This window comes from Teleopsis dalmanni, chromosome 2 (assembly GCF_002237135.1).
Source record: "Teleopsis dalmanni isolate 2A chromosome 2, ASM223713v2, whole genome shotgun sequence".
NCBI classification, from domain to species: Eukaryota; Metazoa; Arthropoda; class Insecta; order Diptera; family Diopsidae; genus Teleopsis; species Teleopsis dalmanni.
In genome coordinates, this window is record NC_051847.1 from 112,280,178 (window position 1) to 112,291,950 (window position 11,773).

Sequence of the window (11,773 nt, forward strand, 5' to 3'; positions counted from 1 at the left end):
ATCATTTTAGTTTAACAGTCAAATGTTTAATCATCGCATTTTCTTTTAAATTCGCTTCATTCATTGCTGAAAGTTTCTCTACTTTATCTATTTAACCACTTAAATGGCGACAGTCATACTATTTATATAAATCAGTAACGTCTCTACCCATTGTTTTACGGATTTTAGTGTTAATAAATAAATATTCGTATATTAAGGAATTATATTATCCCAGTCTTACGCCACTAATGTTTTTATTCAGTACAAGCAGAACTAGTAAATGCTCAATACTTACACTCAGTTAGAGACTTCAGAAGAAATTCAAAATATTAAGATATAAATAACACCTATCAAGTTAGATATTAAACAAAGCTTGTAAGTGTAAGTGACAGTTGTTATCGTTTTTCAGTGTGGTGAAAAGCAGTGACAAATCACCACAATTTGTATATTGCTTACGATTATGTTACAGGACAATACATTCAAATTCCTTAAAGGACATGCGCATTACAATATACAGCTAAGTAAATATTCTGCATTAACTACCACCTATCATTGTAACATGTCTTATTGTGATTCGAAACTACAATGAACAAAAAAGTATATATTAAGGGAAACTCCCAGCCCAAACAACGTAGTAGTAAAAATTACACTACAAAAACCGGTTAACAAATTATTGGTAATGGTTTGTATTTACAAAGAATACGAGAAATAGTTTATGAAGATCGGATTATCAAACTTGAATATTTTGTGCAAAAGATATAAGATTAAAACCAACAATTCAACACAAATAAAAATTTAAAAAAACCATCTGAAATCTGGAAACTGAAAATTTTTACATCATCATATACACAATTGTTGCAGTAGCTGACATTAAACATTTTATCAAATTTAATCAAATTTAATCAAATCTAATCAAATTTAATCAAATTTAATCAAATAAATTGCAAAAGTGTCAATGAACTAATTTTTAATATTCACAACTAATAATAATAGTTGCTGTGGCCCAAAAGAAGGGTGGACGATAATTAAAAAAAAATATAGAAAACAAAATATTAACTCTACTTTCATCAATACATACAAAATTAAGGATACAGGAAGGTTATGTGGAGCTAATAGGTTTAAATCAATCTCAACAAAGTTAGCAAGGCAAAAATCAGTTGAAAAGGCGCTTGAGCACAAAATTACTCTAATACTGGTTAGAAGCACCCTGCCCTGCCACGGTACACAAAATGCATAATTTTCAAAAAGGGGGAAAAATAAGAAATAGTGTGCGGAAGTGGGGTGTTTTAGTTGCTTATAGTACAGACACACACAATATCACAATATTACATCTTCCGACGTACTTAGTGTACACACACAATTAAAGAAAATATTTAAAGTTCAGGTATCAGAAGAACTCATGGGCTGCGGCTATCGGGAATTCAAGGCGTTTTTAATGTAATATATGCAATCTTAATATAATGTCTTAATAAGTGATTAATAATTTATATAAATAACTGCAAAATACTGCAAAATATTAGTAAATTATTATGTTCAAAATTGATTTCTCAGATCCCTTGAGAAATTTACTGAAATATTTATTTGTAATTTGTTTATATTATTACTACGTGTATAAAAATGTTAATGTATCTTATGTGCCGGTCGGTCAGGGCGGTGGTCGTTGAATATTAAAAGTAGTTTTTTTCGCTCTTCCATAAGATGCCCTGCAATTATGTGCAAAAAAGTTTCAATTAATACATAAACAATTATAATTTAACATATATTGTGTTGAAATACGTGTAAATATATAAAAAGAATTGACGTTCAATAAAAAGTGAACATCGAGGCACTTTCAATGTCATCAAAATGGGCTGTTATAGATATTTTAAAATCGCAAAGTATCACAGCCAGCTTTGATGAGCATCGCAAATGCCATTGTTCCGATTAATATACATTCAAATGAACCATTATTATTTCAGCAGATCTTGTGATAAAGAAAAAATCATCCTTTTGTATCTCATTAATCTGAAGTACAAAAAAAAGCTCAACTGTACTAAATGCTCGAGGAGTGTATGCCAATGTACGGCCTCTGTTACTGAGTGTAGTATATTGGTCATGAAATTCAAATTCAAACAAGTTGTTAATATCGGTGTGTGGTTCAATTTAGACGCGAAAGGAATATATATTTGAATTTTAAACTATTTCAAAATAATACTCAGCTTAAAATATATCCAAATTAAAATATATAATAACAAATCTAATAATATTCTAAAAATTCTATTTTGACATAAATAAATAAGTTCACTTCTAAAACTGTTATTTAATATATTAAATTTGTAGTGATCGTAATACACTCTCAACAATTTCTATATACTATTCCTACATAATACGAATGTATTCAAACATTGTGGTGCAATAAATATAATTTCTTAATATATGGAAAACAGATATATTATGGAGATTATTACTTCTGCGTCATTATTATTGTATTATGCATGTTTTCAGTAATTCTATATGATGATACAGCATTAATTTTTTTATTTGAAATATGACTATTACAATATAATTTCATCAGTTTTGCATATAAATCATTTAATGAATAATAAATAAATTACAAATTACTGCTTTTATCAAAACAATATATATAAGAATAATACTAATTTTTTTTATAAAATAAGTTATTTGAAACCATATAACAACAAAAACTTACTAATTATATACAGTGAAAAAACCTCTTCTAAAGAAAAGTTGACTATCGTTGAGTATCAGTTTAAAAGGGCTTACACCGTAATGGTATTCAGAATGAAAGTTGATTATATTTTATACTTGTAAATTGTACCAAGTATAAAATATAAATACAAGTATAAAATTAAATGTATAATATTTACAGACAAAATACTGGATGTAACTTCTAATTGGTTATTTTTTTACTTTTTTGTAATTAATTAAATAAAAATCAATTTTGATTTTGTTGCCAATTTTAACAATTTATTAATGATTTCATTCAAAAGCTTATCGGATTTTAAAATTTCTATTCACATAGATAATAGAGAAGTTTTGTAAAATTAATATTTACTAACATATTACTTTTAGAGATACGAACAAATAAGACTAACCGACAAATTTTCATATAATTAGGTTCAGTTCGACTGGAGAATGTGAGTACGAGACTCCATAAAAGTGACTTCAATTTAATATTTTAACTTTTGTAAAATTAATATTTACTAATATATTACTTTTAGAGATACGAACAAATAAGACTAACCGGCAAATTTTCATATAATTAGGTTCAGTTCGACTGGAGAATGTGAGTACGAGACTCCATAAAAGTGACTTCAATTTAACATTTTAACTTTTGTAATCAACGCTGGTTTTGTGCTGGTTAACAGCAAGTGTTTATAGTAGAAATTGTTTATAAAATAATCATTTATGATCCTACATATTATGTAGTATTATGTATTTTCAGAAGTGTTGTCAAATCAGTTTATATGTTGTATGAGCTCCGCTAGAGATACACAGTCAGCTTTTAATATTGTCAATTTCTTTGTCAACAGTTATCAACCATATCTTATTTTTACATAATCTATTTCTGGTATCTTTCAGATAAATTGTTGTGATGCAAATAAAATATATTAGAATCTGACGAAACTCTTCAAGATGTTGTGAAATGTTTTCTTTTAAATTCTATCATATCACAGCCTTTTTGATGAGTTCCGTGTGTGTTCATTAGCACAAAATTTTATATAATATGTATGTAGATATAACGATTAAGCGTAGTTTCTTGTACCATGTCGTTAAAATGTTTGTGACTTTTGTTTCAAAGAATAATCATATCACAGCCATTTTGACGAGTTTGGATGAAGAATGCTCAACCGAGAAACGTTTCTAGTTAATATTCGCGACGCTAATTTAGATAAATATGTCTATGTACGAACTCAGCAACACTAAATAATTAAAGTGATCTTCATTGTTAATAAGTTCAAGAAAGAACGATTTGATGTTTTTTGTATTTATTTGTTTTTATAATTAAAAATTTACTTTTTAAATAATTTTAATGTTTATGCGTTTTTTATGGAATTTAAGAAAGTACATCAGAATAAATTTTGATCATGAATAACATAGAAGGCAGGCTTCAAAAATATCAGAAATCACTTGAAAAAAAAACAATATTGAAATATTTTAGTTGGATTTCTTTAAAACAATAATAATAAAATTTAATAAACACAGAGAGCAAATTTTTTTTCTTTAAAATGTTGATCCTTGCTTGGATATAGATGTATCGACATCAAGAACAATACTTCAGTTAACAATTTCAATACACAAATTAAGATTTAGCAAAAATATATATTCGATTTTACAATTTCTGTTTGTTTTTAAAAATACTAATAATGATATTTAAATATTTAATCAAATCAATCGAATCAATTATTAAATGATTATTTCTATTTAACTATTTCGCTTTTGCAAACTTATGTACACTTCAAAACAAATTGGTTATAATATATTGAATACATAATTTAAGTAAATGGAAAGTTTTTCTTTTTTCAATAATTGAAATGTTCATCGATATTGTCTCTTTTAAATCTTAACGTGAATTGAAATGTTTGTTTAATTTTACCTTGCGATTTGAAAGTATAATATTAAATGATTTGTTTATGATGAAATAATTTAGGTACTATGTTGTAATTCATTATTGCTCTTGTTAATCAGCGCTAAATTGTTTGTAGCTTATTGCGCAGGATGTTGTTGCATTAGTATTTGAAACTGTTGACTTTGTGGCGGATGTTGTGGCGTTTGATAATATGGACTCTGAACGAGTTGAGTTTGAGGATGTATAACAGGACACACAATCTGGTATGCTGGCTGTGTCTGTGCATATGCTGGTTGCGGTCCCCCGCCAGCAGGGGATGGTTGAGGTGGCGGATGGAACGATTGATGCGGTTGCCCCGGTGATGGAGTAGTCGATGGAGGCGTTTGCGTAATGAACTGTAGTGGCTGTGGCGGTTGTTCAGGAAACATACGCACCTAAAACAAATATTAATTTATTAATACAAGATGAGTTTGTAAATAGGATCTGATATTATATAATAAAATGTGCCACTAAAACAATAAACAAAGTTATATTATTATTTTGAAGCTATTTGAGCACTTTATGAAGTGCACTTGAGCACTTTTACTCTTTCTTAACTCGAGGTATTTTCAAAACCCCTCTTTACGCCTTGACTGGATTATTGTTTATCACTTCATCACACTAAGCAATAATTGATCTTAGATCTGCATACCTCCCCGAGGAGCCTGTAACCATTCTGAGATTTGATAACGTAGTATTGGTAAGTCTGTTAGTTTATGTAAATAATTTCAGGCTTCATTGAACATTGAATATATATAGAAATTAAGAAATCTATTGCTGATGACAAGAGCACTTCTAAAGGTTCCAATAACGGCCGGATCTATGTCCTGTAGCCACTCGTCAATTTCGACGACCAAGAGCCGGGAGTTAACTTATATAATAATTTATTTTTACGTTAATAAACTATTTTGCAAAAACTATATTCATAAACGACGAGTCATCATTTCAATTTCCAATATTTATAATATTAATTTTAACGTTTTGTCATTAACTCCATCAAACAGAATTTGACAAAAGTTCTATACATAGTTATCATAACTGCAACTAAGTCTAGATTTTATTGCAATAAAAAATAAAAGTTGTTTTTAAGCGAAAAATAAAATTTAAAGTAATTCAAGAAATACGCATATGTAGGGTTGCTACTATTTCTTTAGCTCTGGCCCCTTGAATTAACCAGGTTCCATCGCCTCGACTCAGATCAGTTTTAACTAAGACTCACCAACCCCACATTCATCCAATTCTTATCCCAAATAACACTTCTTTTTCTCAGTTCACCTTCTCACCCCTATATATATATTAACCCATGAATTAGTATTTTTTTACACAAAATTATGTTTGGATTAAATATTAAATACTTATGTTGAAACATTATGTTACAAATGATATTGAGGAATAAAAATGAAGTACTTTAATCCAGAGTTCGTATTTGCGTACCCATGAGCGGCTCATTTTGGCTCATTCTGCTCACGGTTCATGAGCCGGATAAAAACTCTTTTTTAATACGATGGCTCACGCTCACGACAAAAGCCGCCATTAGGTTATAAATGGGCTCACGCTCGTGAGCAAGAGTATGAGCTGCGGCTCATGAGATCTCATGCGCCCAATTTAAGATTTTATAATTATTTTTTTTTTAAACAAATGTTATTAAAAAAGATTTAAAATATTAATAACCTTGAACAAACTATAATATGGAAATAATCAAAGTTCTCAAAATAAACAAATATATTTGTATTGTTTATTTGTGGAAAATAATATTTTATAAATTTGTTTTTCAAATTCAAATTATTGTTTCATTATATTGTGTTAATATAAATAATAATAAGCTAAGTTAATTTCAAATTATATATTTTCACATATAATGTTTATAAAAATAAATAAAGCAAATAAACTAATAAATAGCTTTTTATTAAACAGTTGAGCGCGTGAGACCTCATGAGCAGCTCTTCAATATGAGCAACTTGAAGGCTCACGCTGGTGAGCAGCTCTTCAATATGAGCCAATTTTGGGCTCACACTAGAATTGGCTCTTGCTCATGAGCCTGAGCTTCTCATGAGTGAGCAAATACGAACCCTGCTTTAATCGAGTTCAGTTTTTTGTTAAGCCGAGTACTATCGTCTATTTCGCACGAAAAATTGACATAAATCTTCATATAAAAAAAAATACCTACAATGTCAAAATTCCGTGAAACATTTTTATTATGAAATGGAATCTTATGTCAATTTTTTCTGTAAATTGGATATTCGTCCTAAACATCTGAATGAAACTCACCATAGGTCCGAACGTTTGAGATTGGAAAGGTGGCGCATGTGGAGTTTGTTGATAATGAATGAACTGTGGTATTTGTGTTGTAGCCAATAATGGTTGCCCTGTAGCAGCGGTTGCTGAAACGTGCATATGTGAAGATGCCATTGGTGCTGAAATATAAAATATACCCATAAATATTTATATAACACATTACGTTGTTTAGAATATTTGTATAAAAAACCATGTGATTTACCAAAATTGCTACGACGCATTCGTGGCTGTTGCGGGTGCGGTGGGAATGTTGTTGGCTGTTGAGGCATTACGTAAATAGGATTCGTAGCAGCTACGTGTGCACCAGTTGTATATATACCAGTCATAGGAATAGGCGTTTGCGGTGTATGTGGGCGTGATGGATTTGGAGTACTCGGACTTCGTGGTGTAAATGGTTTTGCAGAAGGATTTAACACATGTTTCTTAACAACAGTTGTACTAACTGAAATATTTGTGGGTGGTGGTGACTTCTCAGATACAGGTAATGATGTATTTCCTGTATTAGTACTAGTTGTTTGAGTAATGTTTGAAGAAACTAATGGATCAGCTTTGCTTATCTGTTGCGTTTGTTGTTGTTGTTGTTGTTGCCCTTGCTGTTGCTGTGTTTGTTGTGGTTGCATTGCATTAGTTGTATGCTGTGAATTTTCTATAGAAGTCATCACTACAGGTGATATTTGCTGTTTTTGTTGTGTTGAAGGCGGCACACTATGATACAATCCTTGAGGTTGTTGTGGTAATTCTTGCACTATCTGACCTTGTTGCTGTGTCGATTGTTGTTGAGAGACACTATTAGAAATATGTTGTGGACCTTTAGACGAATGAATAACGTTATCGTTGTGTTTTTGCTGTTGTTGTTGCTGAACATGAGTTGGTGCCTCATGTTGTTGCTGTTGTTGCACAATTGGTGATGATATGTAATGTGTTTGCGGAGCTGCATGGACATGTTGTGCAACTGTTACATGATGTTGTGTTGAATGATGTTGTGGTACATGTTGTATATGAGACACATGAGGAGATTGTTGTGGAGGAGAAGCGGATGGTTGTGGCTGATGACCAGCCACACTTTTGTTTATCGACAAATGCTGCTGTTGAAGCGGTTGTTGAGTCTGTTGTGGTGGTGAAGAATTATTACCAGCTAGTTGAAAATCTTGTCCAAATTGTCGAAGATCTTGCAATTGAGTTTCTCGATTGCGTATTTGCCGTTGTGTTTGAAGTCCTTGGTTTGGTGGACAGGGCACAACATTATTTTGATTATGGGCATGAGATACACTACTGCCGCTTGTTTGAAGTGGAGGCGAAACACTATTATTTATGTTACCACTCGTTTGCGACACATGATATGTAACATGTGTGGAGTGCAGCTGCTTATTTGCTTGGATCTAATATTATAATTTTAGGTTTTTAATAATGAATTCGAAAATAAAATATTATCTTACTTGATTTTGTGATTCTCCATAATTGTTTGAAGTATTAGACTGTGTATTTTGGTATTGACGTATGCTACGTTGAGGCAGTGGTTTTCCAGTGCTAATATTACTCTCACCATTAATTTTTGGAGGCATGCCCATATGATTTTGATTTCTATATTGTGATTGACTAACGAAAACAAATGTATATAAATATACCAAAATAAAACTGCAAATATATATGAAATGAAAATAATTACCCGTGAAGTATTGGTGGATAATTTTGATAAGACTGATTTTGCATAGACAAAGATTGATAATTACTGCCTTTACTACAGCTTCCGTTATTATTCTGTGATAAATTATTGTTACCATTACTATTGTTTCCCCCAATCGAATTATTTGGCGGAGGAGTGTTACGAACAACTTTATTATTTTGAGAAACTGGTTTACGCTTTATTAAAGAACTTCCACTACCTCCATATTTATTTGAATTTTCTTGTATTACACCGATTGGTGACTGAGGTAAACTACTTTTTACATTCATGTTAATTGATGACTGAGCGGAATGAGGCACATTGCCAGCAGAAATCGAGTTTGTTGAGCGCTCTGTTCTATCAGATATCAAATCACGTTCGTGTCCTCGTGAGGATGACGCTAAGGATGCATTACTTGTCATTACAACTGGTGGTGGCGGACCCGTATTATTACGAGTCTGTTTACTAATGTATCGTTCAGTCGGCGTTTGTTCAAAATAACGTTTATCTCTTTCCAGTTCACGGTCTCGTTCCTTTTGCAGTTCTCTAGCACGATCTACTCTTGCTGTCCGATCTCTTTCTGCATCACGTTCTCTTTCACGTTCACGATCACGCTCTGATTCTAAAATAGGACGCTCTACAGCCGCAAATAGTGCTTCTTCATCACCATTTTCTAAATCCAACCGCTCTCGACAAGATGGATTACTTTCAATCTCAGCTGCAAGTTTCTCTGCTCTTGCTTCTGCCTCTTTATATTCTTCTGAATCTTTTTTATCCAATTGCACTGTATACGAAGTCAACGAATCGTCAAAAGTCGATTGCACACCAAATTGATTTTCATTCTTGCGAAACATTTCATTAGGGTCCCAACCATTGGCCGCATCGTCTAGCTCAATGTCAATATCACCGTTAGCACCAGAACCATCCCATGGTTCTAGTTCTTTCTCTTCAAAACGAGTACCTGCATTAAAGTAAAACATTTTCATTCTAGATGAGACGACGTTAAAATAATATATTACCATTACACTTCTCTGAAATGGCAGCATCTGTTTGAAATGCACCCACAGTTGCATAATTCGAATCAAAATCTTTAGCAGTGATGCTAACTACTGTGTCATACGGAAATATCATAAAGTTTGGAACATTTTTTCCTTCATCAGGCCCGTTTTTTAAAGATTTGATGCAAGTAGGCAACTCTAACGCTACATCGAAACTAGAAGAAAATGTACGAAAAACTCCCTCGTATATGTTTCCGGAACGTAGTCGAAGCTGTACAACATTTCCTACAAGCGCTGTAGCAGCATGCATGAAAAATGCGTTACTATATACGCCCTGAGGAGATGGATTCGGTTTAGGTTGTCTATTATCTGTCTGATATCTAAAATGAGTATTTATGCATGTGTTATTTATGTTATTAATTACAGCAGATTGTTTTTAATGTCAGTCAAATTACTGTAAAATTTCCACAATAGCAAATTATATACTCCTATACTTTTACTAATGCTTTTTCATGACATATTAATGATATATACATAATAAATCTGCTCCACGAGATACTCGTAGTAAAACACGAGTAAAATTTGCTAGTGGAACGCACTTGTATATACACAGTGTCATTTAAAGTTACTACGAGTAGCTCGTTGGACGAACCTAATATAAGATATAGAGCGTCGACGTTATTTAATAATCATATCCAATTCCTTTGATACCATACCAGTGTTTAGACGGTAGATATATAATAAGCAATAAAACCCCATTCAATGGAATTTGTTGGAAAAATAACATCATTTTCGAGCTTATAGTTTTGGAAACTTTTTAATCAGAAAGGATGTCTTGATTTAATTTCTGTCATACGGGAGACATACTTGACATATGTATATAAAATACATACATAACAAAAACTATATATATCTACATATATACCAATAACATTATTGTTAAAAGGTAAAATATAAAAAAAATTTTTATTTGTAAATAATAAAGCACATGCTTTTTAAGATTTGTTATATAATATTTAAAAATATGATAAATGTAGAAAACGACGATGCTAACATAGACAACATTTTAAATCAATAACCCTAATTCATTTATTTGTTCTCAAATCAAATACGTGGCAAAGTCCATCATGATGATACAAATTGTTCAAGTTGTCGCAAGGCAAACATAACTCAACTTAAGACTAATTTTGCGGATCCCTTACCTGGTAACGACGCTTGGCCGATTTTTACGCTTATTGTTGTTCATGGTGTTGTGGCCAAACTGTTGTAATTTTTTCACTTTTTACTTTCAACACCTTATAATTGCTTTCAATACACATACACAAACAAGCAAATTATTGTATGAATTTTTCTTTGTCTATAATTTGCATACGATTTTTAAGTGATGGTTTATATGCGTTTCTGCAAGCCGCAATATTTTATTTTTTAATTATTACGTATTATTGTTTTAATAATTAATTAAGGCAACAAATAGTTTTGTCATAATTTTTTGAACTGTAAGAGTTTTCTGTGTTAACTGCTTTATTGCTTAAGTTGGTTTTTTTTGTTCAGATAGCTTCCGTATTATTTCAGTAATTTATCTCACTTTAGTTTACTTTTAATTCTTACGCGAAATTTTCACGTTCTTGTTTTTGTCACTTGAGTATAAATATTTTATCAACCAAATTTTCACTACTTTTCTTTTTTCGGTATACCAAAATATATATATACTATATTGTATTTAATTGCAATAATGAAGACAATATTTTTATTACAAATTATTTAATAAATCTTTTCCGCTGCTGTTTTCATTACACGGTAACTTTCTCACATCAAAATGGCGACCAGAGTTGCTATAGTTTTTCATTTTTACTTCAGTGTTGCAGTTTGAGGTTTTTTGTATGAAATATAAGCATTTTGCAATTCAATTTTCTCCATATTTTCTTCACTCATGTTTGACTCAAATCAAATTAGTACAATTGTCGAAAAAACACATTCGTTGCAAAGGCGATTGTTTAGATTCACCCTACAAACAATCATGATGATTGTTTAAGAATAAATAAAAAAAAATAAAAAATATTGGTGTACAAGACATCTATATATAGATAGTGATTTTCACTGAATTTTCTTTTTTTAATAAACTAGTTCAATTCCTGGTACTTGCAGTCTCAAAAAATAATTATTTACGAATAATCAAATACAAGAATTATTTCCAAGACCACTGATGATGGGTATTTGGCAATACTCGAA

At 31.0% G+C, this 11,773-nt stretch overlaps 1 protein-coding gene across 3 annotated transcripts; it reads right to left on the reverse strand.

The window, feature by feature from the left end:
- Window positions 1–1,592: 1,592 nt before the first annotated feature.
- On the reverse strand, window positions 1,593–11,368 carry LOC119677605 (ataxin-2 homolog). Of its 3 annotated transcripts, XR_005252278.1 has the most exons (8): window positions 10,747–11,368; window positions 9,566–9,924; window positions 8,550–9,507; window positions 8,320–8,479; window positions 7,086–8,262; window positions 6,857–7,002; window positions 4,577–4,983; window positions 1,593–1,682 (listed from the first exon to the last, which is right to left on the reverse strand). XR_005252278.1 is itself a non-coding variant. In XM_038089022.1 (7 exons), exons 1-7 carry the CDS (start codon window positions 10,788–10,790, stop codon window positions 4,687–4,689), a joined length of 3,135 nt encoding a protein of 1,044 aa, XP_037944950.1. In that variant the 5' UTR covers window positions 10,791–11,368; the 3' UTR covers window positions 4,413–4,686. The 3 variants fall into 3 exon arrangements, 2 of the variants coding, with proteins under 2 accessions (XP_037944950.1, XP_037944949.1); XM_038089022.1 differs by lacking the exon at window positions 1,593–1,682 and having other exon boundaries at window positions 4,413–4,983; window positions 9,572–9,924; XM_038089021.1 differs by lacking the exon at window positions 1,593–1,682 and having other exon boundaries at window positions 4,414–4,983.
- Between the last annotated feature and the right edge of the window lie 405 nt (window positions 11,369–11,773).

Coding starts and splice junctions, on each gene's coding strand:
- LOC119677605 (XM_038089021.1), bottom strand. CDS start 10,790: ATGAACAACAATAAGCGTAAAAATCGGCCAAGCGTCGTTACCAG. Junction 8,480..8,549: donor TATCCACCAATACTTCACGG/GTAATTATTTTC, acceptor TGTTTTCGTTAG/TCAATCACAATATAGAAATC. Junction 8,263..8,319: donor ATGGAGAATCACAAAATCAA/GTAAGATAATAT, acceptor TTATAATATTAG/ATCCAAGCAAATAAGCAGCT.